Source organism: Xenopus laevis, chromosome 6L, assembly GCF_017654675.1.
Source record: "Xenopus laevis strain J_2021 chromosome 6L, Xenopus_laevis_v10.1, whole genome shotgun sequence".
In the NCBI taxonomy this organism is placed as follows: Eukaryota; Metazoa; Chordata; class Amphibia; order Anura; family Pipidae; genus Xenopus; species Xenopus laevis.
The window spans coordinates 27,794,614-27,817,730 of NC_054381.1; the positions used below are offsets into that span (position 1 = coordinate 27,794,614).

At 39.8% G+C, this 23,117-nt stretch overlaps 1 protein-coding gene across 6 annotated transcripts in view; it reads right to left on the bottom strand.

Annotated features, from left to right (window-relative positions):
• cacnb2.L (calcium channel, voltage-dependent, beta 2 subunit L homeolog) overlaps positions 1-23,117 on the bottom strand; it is a 182,593-nt gene that overhangs the window by 118,458 nt on the left and 41,018 nt on the right. Inside the window, exon 1 of one of the 6 annotated variants that reach the window (XM_041565863.1) lies at positions 13,607-14,370. The exons of the other annotated variants lie outside the window; for them this stretch is intronic. Coding sequence (XP_041421797.1) covers positions 13,607-13,687 — 81 coding nt within the window. The 5' untranslated portion in view covers positions 13,688-14,370. Of the gene's footprint in view, positions 1-13,606; positions 14,371-23,117 lie in introns of those variants that run through there. 6 annotated transcript variants of the gene reach the window in all.

The window sequence follows — 23,117 nt, forward strand, 5'->3', positions numbered from 1 at the left end:
ACAACATCACATTAAGAAAATATACGGCATTGTATGGCTTGTTGTGATATTGCAATCCAATAATTTATCTCTTACCTTCGTTTATGGGCTATACAGGAAAAATACACACTTAGGGGGTTATTTACTAAAAACTGAATTTACCTAATATTTTATTAGGAAAAAACCATGACCAAACTAACATGCCCCGATTTTATCTTATTTATTAATGAAAAAACTCGATTTATTCGGATCACGGAAAGCCTTGATAAAATTGAGTGAAAACCGTAATCGCTCTAATTTTTCAGGCTTTCTCCCAAATTGCTTTAATTTTTCAGGCTTAGCCTGAATAGCTGGAGTTTCTCAGACTTTTTTTACCAAATGAGTCTAATTTTTCGAGTTTTTGTCTGTAAACTCCAAAAAAAGTCAGCACAGCTCATGAAAACTTCAACTTGAGATAGATGACTTTTCCATTGACTTATACAGGCCCTTGACAGGTCTGAGATTGCGGATTTTCAGATTCCGGCTTTTTGCAGCATCAGGGGATAATAAATCTCGAAAAACACACGATTTTTACATTCGGATTTTATTAAATAAACCCCTTCCTGTCTAGTAAGAAAAAAACCTTACGCATTTTCAGCAGGGCCAGATCAAGAGCAGAACAAAAAATCATTTTCATCTCATTTCGCTGCAAATTTGTCTGACCGGTTTCTTGCATTTGTTCCCGGCCTGCCTTTCCCAGTATGCTTCAAAATGATTGTTTTGTGTTAAGAAGATTTAGGCAGATTACGTCAATCACGGATTTAACAAGAGACACAAATGCCTTTCCTTCTTAATATTCAAAAACAGCTGCTCACACCTTGTCTCCCGTCATGAGAATTCAGACAAAGTTCACTGGGTGAACAACTCTCCTTTTTTTTATTTGTGAAAAAAGGGGAGGTAAACCCTAAAATAATAATTTCACCTAATGAAAGAAAATGCCATTCCCTGGCATTGGCGGCATGCCAATATACATTCATTGCAATTTATCAGTGGCTTTTAATGTTATTTATAAATGTTGTTACTGCTGAAAGCGGTATTTTTCTGTATCATCGGCAAAACGCAGCAATTTGTCGCAAATTCACATATTCGCCCATCACTAATACTGACTTTAATAGCAGTTATTATTATCAATTTTTATTGAATGTATATTGGAAAGTTGTTTTGATTCATAAATTATTTCATCAGGTGAAATGAATGAATTTAAATAAAATGTTGGCTGTCCCAAATTGTATAGGTAGAAACTATAATCTGAATGGGACACGCAGAGTAGAACGGAAAGAAAGTAGCATGTTAAATATTTAACTCTTGCCTGTAATAAGATATACTAAAAATATAAATGAAAACGTTTAAGAATAGTGAATACTACAAAACAAAAAGGAAAAGGTAGGCTACCATTTGTGTATGTTGTCCATTAAAGCGGTGGTTCACATTTAGGTTAACTTTGAGTATGTTATAGATTGGCCAACTTTTCAATTGGTCTTTATTATTTATTTGTTATAGTTTTTGAATGATTTGCCTTCTTCTTCTGACTCTTTCCAGCTTTCAAAGTCACTGACCCCAATCAAAAAAAAACACGAATGTTCTGTAAGGCTACACATTTTGGGGGTTATTTATTAAAGTCTGAATGGAATTAGGCTGAAAATCTGACTATTTCTGACTTTTCGGAAAAAAAAAATCCCAAAAATTTGCACTTTTTGGGAAATATCCCAAAAATATCGAGCGATACGCTGGAGTTTTAGTTTGTCCTCGATCCCATTACATCATGCTTTTTTAATAATAAATAAGGTCACATCGTGGATTCTAGTTTGGTCAGACTTTTTTATTTAAAAAATCTGAAATCTTTTTATTACTCATCTTTCTATACATGTACTGATGTACTCTCCTATTCATATTCCAGTCTCTTATTGAAATCAATGTATGAGGTTGTTAGGGTACTTTGCAACTAGACTGCTGAAATTGTAAACTGGAGAGCTGCTGAATAAAAAGCTAAATCACTCAAAAACCATAAACAATAAAAAATTAAAACCAAATGCACATTGGCTTCATTCTCTACACCGCAATAAAAGTTAACTCAAAAGTAAACAACCCATTTAAGGTTATAGTAGCATTTATGACATTTATCTCATAAATTCTGAATAGTCAAATTCAATAGTATATATATATATATATATATATATATATATATATATATATATATATATATATATATATATATATATATATATATAGTAGTACACTTTGAATAGTCAAAACCTGTTGAATTCTGGGGCACTAAAATCATAGGTGGATGGCCCAAACTACCATTCACAATAATAAGAAATTCACTTCCATGTCCAGCAATGTATAGTTACTCTTTAACCAGGGCCAGAACAGGGGGTAGGCAGAAGAGGCATGTGCCTTTGGTGCAATAGTGGGGAGCACTAAACACATGCCTCTTCTGTCTGCCACTCTGCCTACCCCTAGATTTTTGCAAGGACCAGGTCCTAGGACGGCAAATTTTTAGGGGCGGCATGCCACCCAGCCACATCTATTATACTCACTGGGACACCCAGAGCAAAGAGTAGAGGAGCCTACCGGAGCATTGAGATCCCCGCATGTGTTGGGGGCGCAGGAGGCAGACGGACAGTGTCAGACTGGGAAAACTCCCGGTAGGCCCAGGTGTCATTGGGCCCTCTTGCTTCTAATCATTTGGCCTATTTCATGGCCATTCCTTATTTCTTTAAGAGGCTTAATAATGGAAAAATTGAGTATAGTATGTAGAGATAAAAGACTAGGAGAATAAAGAGGTTGAGAGAGGAAACAAGGTATAATAGTTTGAAAAGTGGGCCCACGGTCTAAGGTTTTCTGGTGGGCCCCTTGCATCCCAGTTCAACACTGGGCGTAGGGGAGGGTATTTTGGAAATCCAGCAATGGGCCTTGGGTGAGGGAAATGGAGGTATTTTGCACTGGCAAATTCTGTCACACCCTTTATCCCTATTCTTCACCACCCTCTTCCTTAGCTTGTGTGCCTTCTTGACTTGGTCTGGCACTGCCATGGCCAGAACTAAAAGTAGGCAGAAGAGGCACATGCCTAGGGTGAAACAGTTGGGGGAATACTAGAGACATACCTCTGTGGCATGTGGCATACACATCGAAGAGGGGAGTCTGTAGAATCAGTTTGCAAATATTGGAATGTTCAAAATGTGTTGAGGATAGGCAGAGCCGGGCCAGGCCGGCCAGGCCGGCCAGGCGCCCAAGTCAACCTGGTCGCACGTATGCGCAAAATGCCACTCGTGATGCGCATGTGCGAATCGACGCACTCATTCGCAGAAGTGGAAATGCACGGCAGATAGTAAATACAGTTGGCGACAGAGGAGGTACGTGCCTGGTGCCCCCCCCCCAGTTTTTGTGCTCTAGGCATGTGCCTACTCTGCCTACCACTAGTTCCGGCCCTGGGGCTAGGGGAAAAGGAGGTTCGGTGCAGGGAACAACGGCACAAGGGTGGGGTGTAGTGAATTGTCTGGTGCAGAGCAGTGGGCAGGGTTGCAGGCAATGAGAGAAGTGTGTGTGTGCCAAGCCAAGCTGTATTGCCTCAGGCCCAGCCCTGAGTGTAACATCACAGCAATATGTGCATACAATACAGTATAAAATACATGCCTAGTTGTATACCATAATTCACTATAGGAGGTAGAGAACCATAAAAGGGTGGTAGAGTAGATTGTATGTCTGACTTGCGTTTCACTGGTTTGGCTTTAGGAGGTGCATGGGCTGGGAGGGAGAAGTTGCTGTATCCTTTTTTTTTTTTTTTAAACAATCAAAAAGGGACATTTAGGGTTAATTGATGGTGGAAATGTCCTTTGTATCCTCTGTATCAAACATGCATTCTCTATTTGCATCTATTTGGAGACTTTTTTCCCAGAATATGATGTTAAAACTAGAGTAACAAAGGCCCTGGCGTATGCTGGGGGTGTATATGTTTTCCAGAGGGCTACACAAACGTAAACGCAGACCCTGATGTGTTGCAGAACACTATTAGTTTTACAGCTATAAAGGGGCCACTGAGATTACTTCACAGGGAAAAGGATACAGACTGGTTTATGTGGTTTACAGTTTAAAATGAATCATAGCACCACAATTCCCTATGTAAACGAACCCGAATACGAATCAGAGACGAATAGCACTGAAAGCTTTCCGGCATAAGAAAGCGGTATTGAATAATATCACAAAAAAAAAAAAATTGAAATTCAATCTTTAAAGGGTAGTTCCCCTAAATTAACTTTTAGTACATTTTAATGGCCTTGCTTCAGTTGGTCTGCATTTTTTGTAGGGATGACCTGAATCCACTAGCTGATGATTAGAGCACCATTATTTCTACTGTATGTTATATGTTTCTAAATTATTTCACCATATCCATTTTTAGTATATTTATTGTACAGTTGTACAACCACAAGGTCATTTATGAAGGTCCCCATAGGCTTCCTAACAATTTTCTGATCGAAGGAATATCCTTCAATAGATGGATTAAAATCCTTTGATCGTTTGATCGTAGGAATAGCGCTAAATCCTTCGACTTCGATATTCGAAGTCGAAGGATTTCAATTCGGCAGTCGAATATCGAGGGTTAATTAGCCCTCGATATTCGACCCTAGGTAAATCTGCCCCTTAGTATGCTGAATCTTTTCAGTTGATTCCCATTATTCCCATTATTTATTTTGTACAGTTTGCCTTTTTCTTCTGACTCTTTCCAGCTTTCAAATGGGGGTCACTGACCCCATCTAAAAACAAATGCTCTGTAAGGCAACACATTTATTGCAACTTTTTATTACTCATCTTTCTATTCAGGCCTCTCATACTCATATTCCAGTCTCTTATTCAAATCAATACATGGTTGCTAGGGTAATTTGGACCCTAGCAACTGGAGAGCTGCTGAATAAAGATAACTCAAAAAACACAAATAATCTCAGAATAGCATTCTCTACACATCATACTAACAGTTAACTCAAAGGTGAACAACCCCTTTAACCGGGTCATTTCAATAAGAACAGAAAGAAAGGGGTTACAGAATTAATACAAACGCCTCTCACTGATTGTCATAACAACAATAACTGACATAAATGCTTAGGATTTGGATCCATTAAAATCCAAGTGCCTGTTCAAACTGAATCTGAACCCTTCAAATCACATGATTTTATGTGAAAATCCTTTGTGGAAAATTCAGTATTTGGCCAAATTCCAAAAAAGTAGATTTGGTGCATTTCCTATCATATTTTGAGATAATGTACAACCTCTATTGATTTCTGTATTTTGTGGCAGCTTTGCAGTTGGGAATTTCAGCAGATATGTGCTTACTAGGGTCACATTTACCTTAGCAACCAGGCAATGGTTTGAATGATAAACTCTGAAATGAATAGGAGACAGCCTGAACAGAAAGATAAGTAATATAAAGTAACAATCAAATTGTAGCTTTGTGGAGCTCAGTGAAGCTTCAATTTACAACCTTGCAAAATCTGACTATTCTAACTGAGCACACATCCCATATACAATAATAAAAAAAAGGCTTCCTGATTTGGTAACTTCTTTAACTGAAAAGAAAAAGTCTTTTTTTTCCTTTTTAAATTCAGAGCCTGCCTGTTTAGAGCGTGTCTGTGAATTCATTAGGTTATTATACGACAATCAAGAAAACATGTTTTGACAGTTGCCTTCCTAAGGAGACAGCACTAGAGAGGGAAACCCAGCAGGAGTCTGTTAAAATAATTTATCATACAAAACACAAATTTTTTTTTTAAGTGGAGTTTTTTACATTTAATATCCACACTAACGAGACTGCCTCCTTGGAAGCATGAACTCATCTGTAGCATCACTTAGGGCAGTGATCCCCAACCAGTAGCTCGCGAGCAACATGTTGTTCTCCAACCCCTTGGATGTTGCTCCCAGTGGCCTCAAAGCAGGTGCTTAATTTTGAATTCCGGGCTTGGAGGCAAGTTTTGGTTGGATAAAAACCAGATGTACTGCCAAACCAAGCCTCAATGTAGATTGACAATCCACATAGGGGCTACCAAATGGCCAATCACAGCTCTTATTTGGCACCCCAGGAACATTTTTCATGCTAGTGTTGCTACAACTCCTTTTACTTCTGAATGTTGCTCACAGGTTGTAAAGGTTGGGGATCCCTGACTTAGGGAAACAACTAGTGATGGGCGAATTTGCGCCGTTTCGCTTCGCCGAAAAATTCGCTAATTTCTCGCGAAATTCGCGAAACGGCGAAAAATTTGCGAAACCGTGCCGGCGCCCGTTTTTGACGCCGGCCCCGTTTTTCCGACGCCGGCGCCCGTTTATGGCGCCGGCGTCCGTTTTTCGAAAAAAAAAATTTGACGCCGGCAAATTCTTTGACGCAAATTTTCGCGGGCGATTCGCGAATTTATTCGCTGGCGGCGAAACGCGCAAATTCGCCGCAAATTCGCGCCTGGCGAATAAATTCGCCCATCATTAGAAACAACAGCTACAAATGAAGAAAAAAGTTTCCTGAGCGTATTAATTAGTAAATATCACTTTGAGAAAGGCTGGTGTTCCAGCCGAAACGTTAGTAGTAACATTTTTTGATTATTCGTAAGACCTGCGAGTGCTCCTTCTTGAGGACGACATATATATATTAATTAATATTAATAATTTCAAATTAATAATTATTGCCTGGGTGCAGAGTCAGCAAATCATCCACAATCCCCAAATATGAGTTGCACTCACAGGACTTAAAAATTAATGATAAAATGTGTTTAATGAAGGCTACAGACCTTTCTCAAAGTGAGAGGTAGGGTAGGCCGAAAGCTTAGTCTGTAACCTTCATTAAAAAATATTTCATTCTTTATTAGGTCCTGTAAATGCGGCTCATTTTTGGGTACTGTGTATACATACATACATACATTTCCGTATTGGAAAAAAGACAAATGATTCCACCAACTCACTGTGATGTAAAGCATTAATGGAATCTGCCATCTCAAAATCTGGTAGGTCAATCCACAACATCACTGCCAGCAGCATAAAGAACCTTTTCCCGTTATCAGTCTATAATATCTTTTAATGTACAGTGCTTGTAAAGTGTAGTCCCCAAACAAGAGCATTTTTTCATAGTTTAATAATTTCACTCTTTTCACCAGTTTAGTTGCAAATGTTAAACAACGTGTAAAACATATTTTTGGTGACAATCCTTTGTAAAGACTGGGGTTAAAAACTGCACTGCATACTCAAGAAGAGGTCTTACCAAGGCACAATTATGTTGCCATTCTTCAATGTAATACACTTTTTATGCAAGACGGCATTATATTCCCTGCGCTTTAACCACTGCTTATAGTTGTACAGTCTGTTATCCTTAAAAATCCCCAAATCTTTTTCAATTGAGGAGGCCCCAAACACACTTCCATTTCAGTACAACTAGCCCTTATGTAGTGAGTGCATTTGCCCATGGTGTCCTAGTTTGTCTACAGTTACCAGCTGGAAAAAATATAGACTTCCCTATCTATGTAGATTTCTCTGCTATTCTACACTTTATATGATATTCAATAGTTACTATATTCTTAAGATGTCATGGGTGGCTTGTTCAATTACGACTACAAGAGAGTGCTGTTACTGTGTGTTTATTGCATGTATTTAATCTGTCTCAGATGGAACAAGTAGAAGTAGAACCTCCAATTTTATTTACCAATGTCTCCCTTTCTAAATGTGGTTACTGAAATAAATGTCAAGACATATTTCGAGTTACCTCATTATTTTTTTTGCTTCAGGATCTACGAGCACAGGAATGACTTCCCAGCACATGATCAATAACTAATGTCCTTGTATATACATTTCTTACTCATATCCCTGCTAAGCAGACTCTTGTCTAGGATTATTCTACTTTGAATTGTTTTATAGAGCAATCCCTAGTTCCAGCCCTGAAGCACGGCATAGAGCTTCCCTTTCAGTTATATTCTGCTGTCTGTAAGGACAACAGCTGGAACACAACATTCTGCTTGTTTTGCATTCATCCTTTTAAAGGACCTATCATTATCATTATAAAGGGTTTATACAAGAACCATTTTATAAAGTCCTGTGAAAGCAATATTTTACAGTCAGGTGCAAATAAGAGCCAAAAAAATTGATTCCGTATGAAAAGACTGAGCAGCTGAAGGCTGACCTTCTTCAAATTAGTTATTGATTATTTGCTGGGATGTCACTACTATGATAGGTGCCAAAGCAAGGAGAAAAGAAGGTAACTGTAGAATAGTATCACTTGACATCAGCATAGTAAGCAGTAATTTAGGGTTACATTTCTTTGAAGTACTGCATAAAGAAGAATACACAGGTATTGTCATAGGAGTGGTAACCCCTCACAAGGCACACTTACATAGGATCTATACAACAGTTAGGACAATTGTGGCTAAATATCTGGCCCACTCGGATGTAATTTTCAACAGACAATACTGTAAACCAATTGGATTGCAGCCCATGTCACCTAACTACTAATTTTACTTGCCATTGTTGCATAACTCAGTTAATGTGTGATGCTGAAGGCATCTGCTCTTTCTCATTTACTTGTCAACTGGATATAACTGGACAAATAGAGCAGTTATGTTTGGCCCTGAAAAGATGCTGTTGAATACCAATGATGGTGCACTTCTGTGGGTTCCTAAGGATTCTTTACAGCCTCCTGTTTCACTTGCACCCTGCAGTCTTAGGGGTCGGTTTATTAAACCTCAATGTTTTTTCTGGTCGAGTTTTTAAAGGCGAAAACTCTAATTTTTAGAGGAAAAAAACTGGAATTTTTAGAGATTTATTATACCCCAAAGCTGCTAAGAATCTGAATCTCAAAATACTCCATCTTAAACATGTCGAGATCATGTAGAAGTCAACAGCAGATGTCCCTGAAGACGTTTCTTCACATCGTGATCTGCGCTGGTTTTCGTATGATAATCTGAAAAAGTCTGGGTTTTCGGGCCACAATTAAAAAATTTGCACGATTCGAATTTACACTCGATTTTGTCAAGAATTTTCCTGCACCGACTTCTTTGAGCTGATCTCTTGATAAATGAGTTAAATTCATGGACTTTGTTTTTTAAAAAAAAAATTGATACATTTCAGTTTTAGTAAATATCCCCCCCTTAGATTTAATCTTTTTTTTTAGAGTAAGTATTGTTGCATATCACTCATTCCAATGAGCTATTAACCATGCATTTACCATGGAGAATAAGAAGAGGCTTTGTGTATCCAGCCTACTGGATACAGAATGACAAATTTATTTAGAATGCAAATGTCATAACAAGCTCCTTCTATGTAAGAACTTTGGGCAGAAGGGTGTAAAAGTCATTCAAACATGTACAAGCCTTATTTGCTCATAAAGCATGATATTAGGCAAGTATATGTGCATACGGACTGTTGGAGGTTTATCGCATTAGCACCAGCTTAACTAGCACAAACTGAACATACTAAGTTCTCCACTCATACTGCAGGTCCGAATAGCAGTACAAGGGAGCAATAGGTTCAGCTGAACATGTCCTGTCCCAAAGAAATGCTGGTTCCCAGATTTTGTTTAGACTGTTTAAACTGTGAACTGCCAAAGTAGCAGCACAGACATGTTTGCCACACTCACCATGCAGATCTTTAAAGGAGAACTAAACCCTAAACAATAATATGGCTAAAATGCCATATTTTATATACTGAACTTATTTCACCAGCCTAAAGTTTCAGCTTCTCAACAGCAGCAATGATCCAGCAATGTCACAGGGGGTCACCATCTTGGAAAGTGTCTGTGACACTCACATGCTCAGTGGGCTCTGAGCAGCTGTTGAGAAGCTAAACTTAGGGCTCGTCACTAATTATCCAGCAAAATTAGGTTTGTCTGTAATATAAGCTGATGCTACAGGGCTGATTATTAAATTTTGATGCTAATTGCACTGGTTTCTGCGCTTCCATGTAGTAATTATCTGTATTAATTACAAATCAGCCTTATATTGTGACATTTCTATTCTATGTGTACTGTATATTGTGAGTGGGTCCCTAAGCTCAGTAAGTGACAGCAGCACAGAGCATGTGCAGTGAAAAAGAAGATGGGGAGCTAATGGGGCATCTTTGGAGACACAGATCTTTACTGCTAAAGGGCTGTGGTTGCCTTGGGCTGATAAAGAAGCACAAAACATAATGTACAACATTTCTACCCTACTTCTTTAAAAAAGTTAAGCTTTAGTTTTCCTTTAACAGATTTGTTCTCTTTGTATATCTAGTATAAGTAATTCTAAAAACAACTGGACTTGCTGAGTAATCAATGAAGACATTTCACTACTCATCCGAGTTGAACTGAAGAAGCTGCTCGGATGAGTAGTGAAACTTCTTCAATGATTACTCAGCAAGTCCAGTTGTTTTTAGATTTACCTATACTAGATAGACCATGACCTGTGTGAATGAGAATCTTCATAGTCATATGTTCACATTGTCTAGTCCCTGGGACAATGATTAGTACACAGCAGTCAGAAGTGCGCTCACTTTCATGGCCCTATGTGGTTCTTGTCCAATAGGATTTTTCAACCTCAACCCGAATGAATCAGTCATACAGGGCACTATTTATCCATACACCCATGATGCAACAATGCTGCCATAAATGGTTGATTCAGCAGATTATGCCCCTACCCCTGTAGCTTTAAAGCAAATGCAGAACAACATAGTGTGCTAGAGGTTTGGCTGTTACATCTGATGCCCAAACTTTCTGATGGCGACCAGTGACCAAGAGCAGACTCACTAGAAGCCAATGGGGTCCTGGTTTGGTGGGTTTTAAATCTCAGTTAAGAGCCCCATTGATACCAGAAGCAAAACTAATTACCGCTACTGTAAATATTAAAACTAACAGAAGAATCCTTTGATTTATATAAAGACAAGTTTGAATGTTAATTGTATTGTGCATGTCAGTGGATTCCAAGGGAACTTTGAATATTCTATTTATAAGCTTTACGGCTATGACACAGGGTTGCCATCAGGAAGGAGGAATGGGTTAGGGGTAATCCAGTAAAAGACCCGCATGGCAGAGGGGCCCGAGAGATGCAAATGTGGGATTTGTTGGTTGCAAAGGGCTCAGAGCTTGCAGGGGGGGGGGGTTCAGGTGGTTTTGGCATATGGTGTGGATCTGTCCTTGTGAGTGTGGGACATTTTTTCTCATTGGGAACCAGTCCTGTTTGTTGCAAGCGCCACTACCCATGGGCCCAGGACACAGTTAATGTGGGATAATAACTTGGGGGCCCTGTCACGTAGTAGTTGATTACTAATGGTGGCCCCAGATCATATCCATGATTGTAACTGAACTAGACTAGTAGTTGTAATACATGCAGCCCCAAGAGACTTTGCTGTCTCATGATACAGTAAGTTATATTTTGGCAGTAAAGCAGGGTACACTTAACTGCCTTATCTTCTTCGATGTATTCATTTTAGCACAAATGGTATTAAAAATATTAGTTTGCCACCTAGAGGAAGTCATTTATACTGAGCACTAGGGATGTAGCGAACGGCGGAAAAAATGTTCGCGAACATATTCGCGAACTTGCGACAAAACATGCGAATAGTTCGCGAACGTCGCGAACCCCATAGACTTCAATGGGAAGGCGAATTTTAAAAGCTAGAAAAGACATTTCTGGCCAGAAAAATGATTTTAAAGTTGTTTAAAGGGTGCAACGACCTGGACAGTGGCATGCCAGAGGGGGATCAAGGGCAAAAATGTATCTGAAAAATCCATTGTTGACACAGCGCTGCGTTTTGTGCTGTAAAGGGCAGAAATCACACTACGTCACTCAGGTGATGTTTCTGGACACGGAATGTGAAAAAGCTCACACAGCTAGGTGGCACTTGGTTAAAGACTGGGCAAATAATGCCTGCAAGGGCAACGTATACACTACAGCCGTTGGATACGGAATATATTATTGCTGCTTGAAAAACGTCACTCGGGTGGTGTTTCTGGAGACGGTATTATTATTGATATTTAGACAGCTAGGTGGCAGTTGTTTGAAGAACAGATGCAGATGAGAGATCAGCAGCAGGACAGACAGCTGCCCACAGCAGCTACATACAGAGCACTGCAGTAGAAGGTAGATTACTAGCCAGCAAAGCTACCTAACCTAAAATGTCCCTCAAATCCCTGCAGAGTTCTGTCCCTACAATACAGAGCAGTATCAAGTAGATTACTAGCCAGCAAAGTTACTATCAACTGTCCCTCAAATCACTAACAGCTCTCTCCCTACACTAGCTCTTCCAAGCACACACAGGCAGAATGAAAAAACGCTGCAGGGCTTCAGTTTATATATGGAAGGGGAGTGGTCCAGGGGGTGTGGGGGTGGTCCAGGAGGGAGAGCTTCCTGATTGGCTGCCATGTATCTGCTGGTCTGGGGTGAGAGGGCAAAAATAAGCGCCAGCTAAGGCGAACCCAAATTGGCGAACGTCGCGCGACGTTCGCGAACATTCGCCGAACGCGAATAGTCGATGTTCGCGCGAATTAGTTCGCGGGCGAACAGTCCGCGACATCCCTACTGAGCACATAATGTATGTCCTAAACTGTAATTCATATAAGAATATACAGGGAATAATACACCCCCTTTTGTAAAATATAATCATATTAGAAGAAAGCCGGGAGTTCCAAAACATGTTGGCAGTTCAGAAACAATATTCCTGCTTTGAATTTTGAGAAAGACTATAAATCATTGATTTCCATAGTAAAAAAACATTGTACAGTACTCTATAATTAATACAGGTCCAAATATGTCCTGCTATAAAAGGCCAAGTCGATAAAATGTAATAATACATAATTTTAGGAGGTAGACAGATGCAGATAAGACACATACAGACAGACATACAAAAATCAACAGTTTTTGATCATGTACATTTTAATGAAATTCCCCATTTGGGATTTCAAAGCATTAAGCTCTTCCTCGTTGATATCACTGACCTGAGAGACCTAGTGAAATGCAATTGGGTTAAGTGTTGAGATTTTAAGCATTAGCCTTTCTAAATATAGATGAGATTTTAAGCCCAGCGCTGAATGATGATCCCAACTCGGGGGCTGTACTGTTGGTGCCTGAATACTGAATCCAACCATAAAACAGCTAAACAAAATGCCGTCCATTTCCAAATATCATTCCGTACACAAGTAGAATATCAAAAAGGGAAGTCCCTCAAGCAATTTTGTATTTGAATATTATTTAATATTTTCATGGTAAAACAATTTAATGTATACGGCAAATTGTTGTTTCTACCTAGCAAAGTAACCTTCTGAATCTATTACTCGTGATCCTTTATATTACTGATCTTTCTATTCAGGCCCTCTAGTAATCATCTTCTAATCTTTTACATAAACCACTGTCGGGTTGTTAGGATAAATTGGAGCCTAGCAACCAGATCACTGCTGAAATTCCAAACTGGGAAGCTCCTGAACAATGAACCACAATAAATAAAAACAAAGAACCACTGTAAACTGTCTAAAAACATCACTGTCTAAAAGGTACTGAAAGGTCATTTAAAGGTGCACGGCTGTTATAAGGAACAAAAATAACATATCAGTATTCTTCAGCAGACAATTAAGAAATTTAGACTTTTTTTTTAGACTTACCCAGGACACATTTTTACCCTTGGGAGGTTTGAGCATGGCAACATGAAGTGAGGAGGTGATCAGTAACAGTCCCACCAGCATGGAAAGTGCAGCTCTCCCAGTTGCCCAAAAAGATAAAGTCCCTTTGCCCACTCAAGGCAGACATAGTAACATATGAATAAAAGAGGTGGAGGGAAAAGCCATTAGTTCTCAAGTTTCCATTCAGTAAGAAAATTCCAGTCCCAATGTTGGTTACGTAGAATGCACTCTAAAGATCTTCATGATAGGCAAAAAAAATAATAATTTAACAGAAAAAAAATGTACTGCAAAATAAAGGTCTAATGTCACAATGGGTTCATCCGTCTGCCGTGGAACATCCGTGCTGATTACTCACCAAGCTTTAATAAAAGCTTTGAGGCCGGAGCTTATAGGAGAATTAAGGCATAAATACTAGATGCAGCTACCACTCAGAGAACCTTCAGAGTCGTATTGGTGCTAGCAGAAGAATCATACATAAATATATATATATATAAGTGCAAAGGCAGGAGCTCTCTATACAGAACTAAATATAGAGGAAACTGGAGTACCGTCTCCAGTAATGATAAATAATTCATGCAAAGAGGTACAGATATTACCTCTGCTGCCTGACCAGCCCCGTTGCTGCCTGTTGCTGCATGGGAGACTCACAGTGCACCTGTTGTTGATGTAACTGTGATATTCTGGTCTCCTAACAACCAATAAAATGGGACTGAAAGGTAAGTGAAACAAAGAGAAAGTCGGCGTGGCTGCTCTGTCCCTGCGCTTCTGTTTATCTGTGTCTCTGCCCCCTTTACTTTTCCTGCACTCGCTGTCAATCTAGATTAGGGCAAGCAGATCCAGGCTAAATTTTGCAACTATCACAAGTGATTAGCGTGAGTTGATTGAAAGCGGATCATGCGACTCACTCTGCAAAGGCTGGAGCTTTCAAATGGGAAAAAAAGAGAAACCGTCACGCTTTGTTTATAGCTGTACAGCATCAATACAGACCCTTTAGTATGTATATTTATATGGCCTTCGGCCTCGTGTTTTTATGTGGTAGTGAAACTCCTTGGTAATTTATAATTTCTTATAATTTACAAGAGGGGGTACTTTATTCACTATATAAACGGTGCTTAGTGATGTCATCAGTTATAATCGGAGCTTAGTGATGTCATTTCTGTCACATGACTTAAGGCCATATACGGGCAGATTAGAGATGCCGATATCGGTCCTTTATACTGATTCGGCAGCTTATCTGCCAGTGTGTGGGGGCTTCCGACGGGTCCCCCTGATTGATATCAGGCCAAAAATCAGCAAGATATCAATCGGGCAGGTTTGATTTTTCCTTCTATCGAGAACCGCATCGCCTAGTTGATGCAGTCTTACAACCCATTGGCGCCCATATATTTTTGCAGAAAAATCTGTGAAACTGTGTAAAAATTTGTGAAACTCGAAAATTGCCGTCTGCGCCGTCAATCTTGGAGGCACGTCCGAAAAGTCGATTGCGTCAATTTTGACACCGGCGTTAAAGTTAATGGGCGTCCAATAGTGTTGATGCGCGGTGATTTTGATGTGATCAACTTTTCGGGCATGCGTCCAAAATTTTTATTCGCTGGCAAATTTTCAGGTGATTTCCATGGTCATGAAACTCCTCGGTAACTTATAATATCCTTATATTTTACAAGAGGAGGTACTTTATTCACTATATATATCCATCAATCCAGTGCCTGTCAATACACATTCACTCACATACTGGTCAGTTTTATCAGGAGCCAATTGACCAGCCTGTATGTTTTTGGACTATGGGAGGAAACAAGAGTAGCAAGAGAAAACCCACCCAGACAAGGACATTATTATTAACTCCTGGCAGGTATTGCTCTGGCTGGAATCGAATGTAGGACCCCTGCAATACAAAGCAGAATTGCTACCACCCCTTAGCCACTCTACTGCGATATTAGCTCAGAATTATCAGAAAAAAACATAATTTAAATAACAATAAATATAATAGGGTTCTATAGACACACTATGATTTTATGATGTAGTTTTTATTTCTAAATTACACTGTTTACACTGCAAATAATTCCACTCTACAATACAATATTACATTCCTGAACCAGCAAGTGTATTTTTTTTAATTTGTAATATTGTTGTGTAGGTCATTTTGCCTGGTCATGTGCTTTCAGAAAAAGCCAGCACTTTAGGATGGAACTGCTTTCTGGCAGGCTGTTGTTTCTCCTACTGTAACTGAATGTGTCTCAGTGGGACCTGGATTTTACTATTGAGTGTTGTTCTTAGATCTACCAGGCAGCTGTTATCTTGTGTCAGGGAATTGTTATCTGGTTACCTTCCTATTGTTCTGTTGTTAGGCTTCTGGGGGAGAGGGGGATGATATGACTCCACCTTGCAGTACAGCAGTAAAGAGTGACTGAAGTTCATCAGAGCACAAGTCACATGACTGGGGCACCTGGGAAACTGACAATATGTCTAGCTCCATGTTGGATTTCAAAATTAAATATAAAAAAATCTGTTCTGATGGAGCAGCACTATGCACCTATCCTGCCTACACCTATTCATCTATTTTCAGCTTGCAACTGAAAATGGTGTGTGGTTGTAGTGCTCATTTTATTGTAATGCTTATTATTTATTGCTAGCCTTTTTGGAAAAACAGTAAAAAATAAATAATGGAAAGTAATTGGAAAAAGTCTTTATTTCTGGGGAACAATCTAAAAACAAGTGAATTGAAAAAAAGTGTTTGGAAAGTGAACAACCCCTTTAAATTAAATCAAATCTCTATTCCAATCACAGGTTGAGCTCTGCTTGAGACCAACTGTTGATTCGGGTACAGGTTCCATTATCAGGAAACCCGTTATCCAAAAATCTCTGAATTACGCAAAGGCCATCTCCCATAGACTCCATTTTATCCAAATGATTTCCTTTTTCTCTGTAATATTAAAACAGAAGCTTGAACTTGATACCAACAATTAATCCTTATTGGAAGCAAACCCAGCCTATTGGTTTTTATTTAATGTTATCATGATTTTCAAGTGGACTAAAGGAAAGATCCAAAATGCAAAAAGATTCTCTATCCGGAAAACTCAAGGTTCTCAGCATTCTGGGATAACAGGTCCATACCTGTACAATTAATTTAAGCTCCCTGTCTCATATTTGTCTACAAATGATTGAAGCTGCAGTTGGGAGAACACAATCCCTGCCATTCTACAAACTTAATAAACCATTAAAATGATGATTCTGATATTGCTGATAACTTAACTGTCCACTTTGCATTTCCCTGGGAATAAATAAAGAACATATTTAACCAAATGGGCTTTTGTTCTTTTTCTATTGTGCAGCTCTCCAAGCTATTGTAGTTAGTCCGGCAGTTAATGAAAGGGGCACATAATGTTCTCACGTCAAAGTGTATTTGAGGAGCTTATATAAACATATCTGTTGTGTATGTGAACTATGCCTGGAAAATATACAGCAGTTCTGCAAATAATCACAATACCATTAGGACAAATGAGACGGGAATACCAGACAATCAGACAAATGCTATTATTGCCATTCTCTGCTAATCCCCCTTTTTGCCATTGTTTTGAGATTAAGGAGAGGCATCCTGCAGCCAGATTTGCTCAGAAAACGGATCTAGTGTTTGAAGGGGAGACGTTTTATTTTGTGGGGAAACAAATAACAATTAAAATTCATTGTAAAGCTATAATAACCTTTTATCACATGTAAAAATTAAAGGGTTGTTCACTTTTAAATTAACTTTTAGTTTGATGTAGAAAGTGATATTCTGTGACCAATTGCAATTGGTTTCCATATTTTATTATTTGTGGTTTTTTGAGTTCTTTTCCTTGTTATTCAGCAGCTCTCCAGTTTGCAATTTTAGCAATCTGGTTGCTTGGGTCCTAATGACTCTATCAACTATGCATTCATTTAAATAAGAGACTGGAATATAAGGGCACACAATGCTATTTGAGGGAGATTAGCCTCTTCTTCAGACAACTAATCTCCCTGCAATTCCTTCCCGCCGGCTAGTATGTAAGTTGCGGCACTCGGAGCAAATTTCGTGCGACTTTGGAAACAAAGTGCTCCGAGTGCCATCCCACCGGCGATTTATATTCTAACTGATGGGAAGGCTTTTCGGGGAGATTAGTCGGCCGAAGAAGAGGCGATTTGTCACCGGGCGACTAAATCTCCCCGAATCTTCGCGTGTGTCTCTGCCCTAAATAGGAGAGGCCTGAATAGAAAGATGAGTAATAAAAAGTAGCAATAACAATTAAAAGTACCAATAACAATAAATTTGAATCCCATCTGAAAGCTGGAAAGAGTCAGAAGAAGAAAGCAAATTATTCAAAAACCATAAAAAAAAAAAAAAAACAGTTAAAAAGTTGCCTCGAATAAGCCATTCTATAACATACTAAAATTCTTTGATTATAACTGCCATGAAACCTATAATAAATATTATATAATAAATATTACCGTGATAAATGAGATCACTGTCATCCTCTCAGTGCTACACCCAAAGTTACTTACGATGGCCATACACATTGCCGATATGCACATCTCTAAGGTGGGTGATTTTAGGCTGATCTGATTGGCATGCAAGACAACAGCAATACGGTCCTTACACTTATAGGGTTTTTAAACCTGCCAGATTATCTGACCAATTATCAAGCAGATACTGATTGTCAGAGGGCCCCATGCATGGGCAAATAAGCTTTATGGGCCAGTGTATTGGTTCTTTTAGTGTCATTTGTGTAACTGAAACCATTCCAATTAAAGTTCTTCAAAACCCCCCCCCCCCCCAACCATTTACTGCACAATTACTAGAGAGGCCTTGGGGACCTTGTTCTTACCTTCTTTGATGGCAAAACTTCAGGGAACATGTGATATCAAATTTGGCTAATTTTGCTCGCTATGTTGCTCGCTAAATGGTTAATAAAAGCTAAAGCTTTGTGCCATTGCTTCCCTTTAATGGAGCAAGCAGAACATTTGCTATTCTGATATCATGCATTTCTGATAACCAGAATCTTTTTACTGCAATACCAAGATATATTGCTTCAATCAAGTAGGAACATAAAACAAAGGAAGAAACTTGATGGTTCCTTCCTGTAATTAACATCAAAGCCAGATGTTATATATTATATCATTTTACTGTAAGTTCAATAGATAATTGGGCAATGAAAAGATTTAGGATTTAGTCTTACTTGGGTTCAGTAATATTTTGTAAATTCTTATTTTACTTTTAATAGAAAGTAGTTCTTAATAGTTACATTTGTATATATATACATTATATAGTACTTTTAGTGGATGGTACAGTATAATTTACAAGTCCACAGTCTGTTAAGGTTAAAGTAAACCCTTACTCCTTTTTGGTGCCCAATTTCCTTTGTGGGAGGAAATTGGGCATGGGGTTATGATGTCAAAGGTTGGGGGATGGGTGGGCAGGACAGAGAAATGGGTGGTTGGGGCTGAGAAACGGGACTGATAAGTGGGGAAATTAGCACGATAGGTGGGGAAATAGGTGGGTAGATGCAGGCCTCTTCTTTATAAGGGGTGATCAGCAGAAGAAATGGTCAGGGGTAGGGAGGGATTTATAGGGTTTTTTCTGGATTGGGGGAGGGAGGTTTGCATCTTGTCTGGATCAGGGTAGGTAGGGCTGGATCAGGGAGAGTAGGGCTGGGTCAGGGAAAGTAGGGCTGGATCAGCAGGCCCAGATTTGCGGCAAGGCCGCATAGGCCTGGGCCTAGGGCGGCAAAGAAATAGGGGCGGCATGCCGCCCAGCCGCCGTTCAACTGCACCAGCTGTGCCGGCGTTTTTTCGCCGGCGCGCTGGGAAGACGGGCGATAGGACCGCGCGGCCGCCTGGTCGAACCGCGCGGCCTAGGGGCGCGCAAAAGTTACATCCGGCGCTGTGGATCAGGGAAGGTAGGGCTGGATCAGGGAAGGTAGGGCTGGATCAGGGAAGGTAGGGCTGGATCAGCGAGAGTAGGGCTGGATCAGGGATGGATCAGGGAGAGTAGGGCTGGATCAGGGATGGTAGGGCTGGATCAGGGAAAGTAGGGCTGGATCAGGGAAGGTAGGGCAGGATCAGGGAGAGTAGGGCTGGATCAGGGATGGTAGGGCTGGATCAGGGAGAGTAGGGCTGGATCAGGGATGGTAGGGCTGAATCAGGGAGAGTAGGGCTGGATCAGGGATGGTAGGGCTGGATCAGGGAGAGTAGGGCTGGATCAGGGATGGTAGGGCTGGATCAGTGAAAGTAGGGCTGGATCAGGGAAGGTAGGGCTGGATAGGGGAAGGAAGAGCTGGGAGAGGACAGGATCAGGTCTTGGCCAGCAGGGCCTATGAAAGCCAGGGCCCAAAGGATTTTCCTTGTGACCCAGCAAGCCTGACCATGTATAACTAAATCATTTTAAATTGGTCCCATTGCTTAGGGAGGAACTAGTTCTATTTTATGCAAATTGGAGCCATATTCTACTTATTTGACAAGTCCCACCACTCAGGGGGCCAGGCAGACAATGGGATAATATTGTGGACCCCCTGGGGTTTAGAACCTTGCAAATTTAGTAATAGGGGTCCCATGATTTTTGATTATGGCCCTAGGTTCAAACACATTCCCATGCGACACTAGAAGCATACTTGTTATTCCACCTTTAGAATAATGTAGTTGCGAGCGCATTTATGAGCCCATTTTGTACTAACCACATGCTTTTAGCTGAAATATTCCAGGGTAGCGTAATTACTTCATCATAAAATATGCAAGCGCAGCAAAGCTGTCATAATATTGCTCTCTAATGCACACATCAACTTTTTCCATGTGCTGCTCGCGATTCTGTGCGCTGACTTCACAACATGTTTTATTGCTGTTAAGATCTAAAAGCACAAACGTCTGGGTACCTTGCCATAGATACACAGAAAATATACAATTGTTGTGCGTAAAAAAACTAAAATTTAAACCTCCCTGATATCTGGTACCTGCACTGTTTCTGATGATAAGGAAGAATAAAGGGCATGTATGTGTAAGGCACGGGGAACCAGCTCATGTGCATAACCCATGCAGACTAAACAGAACAGAATAAAAACAATCTTATGCCCAGTTAAAGGGAATGATTAGTAACACATTTTATGATTCATTTACGCACAATACTCCAACCTTTCAGAATAAAATGATGCCTTTGCACAAATGGGGACATCACCAGCTTCCTTGTCTCAGTTGGCACTCCAGGGTGATGACCATGCTCAGTTCTCTCTTTGATTGACCTGGGCAAGCGCTCAAAGAGTAGGCTAATGGTGGGTTCAGTGAGGGAGGCTTGAGCATGTGGGCTCTTCAATGTACAAGAGGAAGTGACATCAGACTAATGTAAGAAAGCAATCTTTCCCATTAAGCTCCATCACTAAAATAACTGGCACAAGCCTTTGGAGTTCCTCCAAGCATATTTATTAGCAGACCACTAAAAGAGTAGTTTCATGTGGGGGGTAATATATTGATTAACCTTCTTGTCTTTATACACTAATCATGTAGTCACCTCTTATTAACCATCCATCCGCCTGCCCCACCAGCATTTAAATACTTTCTAAAGCATTTATGAGCCCTAAGATTTACTTCCTTGGAGAAGTTGCCAGATGGCTGATTTGGTCATGTAAGTCATGAACCAAATCAAGCTGATCAGTGATCAGACCCAGCAGGCTGAAGAATTATGGGCTACACTGAGGGCCTGATGACTTAACAGTTGATGGGATTTCCATTTGGAACAGGAAACTCTGTGGCTATAGAAGATATCATTGCCAGTAGGTGTGTCTACTCAAGAAGCATCAACTGATAATAATCCAATCGGAAGCAGCTGCTTGTCCAAGATGAGTGTTTGGACTTATCATACCAGCCCAGAAGTTGAGCAGCCCAATAAATGTAATGATTTGTACCTTCAAAGCTGTCCAAGGCAACTCCCCGTTGTGTTGGGCCATCAAAATTAAAGCAGAATTTATTACTAATTAGACCTCTATTACAAATTTGATATTGCACATGATGTATATGGTTGGTACCTAAATTCAAGTAATCATGAGCAGATGAGTACAAGTGAAATTAATCAACAAAAAAGTTGATTGTGTTTTAGGGCTGGTATAGAAGCCCCGAATGTATGATGGGACACGTCTAGACTTAAGCTGGCCAAACATTTATCAAAGGTCGAGTTTGCTTGAATTGATCAAAGTTTTCGAGCACAAACCACTGAAAAAAAACCAAACATCATGAAGGCTATTAACATCATCAAATGGTTCAAGGGACCTCTGCCATTGACTTCTATGTGACCTTAACAGGGTTTAGCTGGAGTATTTTTGGATTCGGTCTTCAGGGTATCAAGAAATCATGAAAAAAACCTTTTTAAAAGCTTGAAAAATCTTTTTAACTCAAAAAATTCACGTTTTTACTGAAAACTACCCTCAAAACTACATTTTTTGGGGAAAAGAAAAACTCACCCTTTAGTAAATAACCTCCTTAAAGATTTTTTGCACAATTTAGACATTCACACCTGGGACCCATAGATTGGCCAATAAGCTGCTGACTGGAGGGGCAGCTCATCTTAGGCGCTCGCTTTATTTCATTGTTGAGTTTTAGTTCTCCTTTAAGCAAGCCCTGTACTCATTAGCATGCAAAACAACAGAAATCCTGGGAATGAATCCAAGCTTTGCTTCTGTGTTCTCCATTTTCAAGTTATGACCTGCAGGCCGAAGCTGAACCAGTGGGTTTTAAAGCGCAACCGTGATGGCTATTGATTAGATCCAAACCTCCTTTACTAGACATCTGTGATATAGAGCAGGGACTTCTGATCAGTGTTTGCAAAGCAAGGAAAGGGGTTTCATTAGCAGGATATTGGGAATGAGATGGAACTCTTCTCATTTATATGCAATAACAGAAATTTAGGCAATCACAGTTTTACTTTATAGTAATGCAGGGGTTGTTTTTCTCTCTGACTGTGGCTAAAATTCAACTGCACATAAATGGGCCTCCACAGTCTCAAACTTATACTTTCTTTAGGTTACAAAGGAACCCAATACTTTGGCTGCTAGTTGTATGATTTTTCACTTTGCTACCTTTTTATGTTTTTTAAAAGCACCACTTATTTGTGGTAAATAGGGGAGATGCTGTTGAATATTTTGGGCTACGTTTACTGAAATGGCAACTTTCATCTAATTTTTTCTGCACTCAGTTTCGGTATAAGCTGCTCGAGGGATGGTAATGCGAGGCAACTCAGTAAGAATACCTGCATAGCAGAACACTCTCAGCTTCCCAGTGCTGATCATGTTCAGTTGAGCTTTCATTTGCCAACAGATCGTAGTTTCAAGTCAGAGCAATAATTATGAAATTTGGATACTGCTATGCTAAATATCATAAAGTGAGTTGTAAATGTGAGCAAGCAAGGTCTTTAGCAACCAAGATAACCAAGTATCCATTGCCATCCATTGCTATATCTGTCTATTGCTCTTGCTCACACCTTGGTCTTCCCACTTCTTTGAAT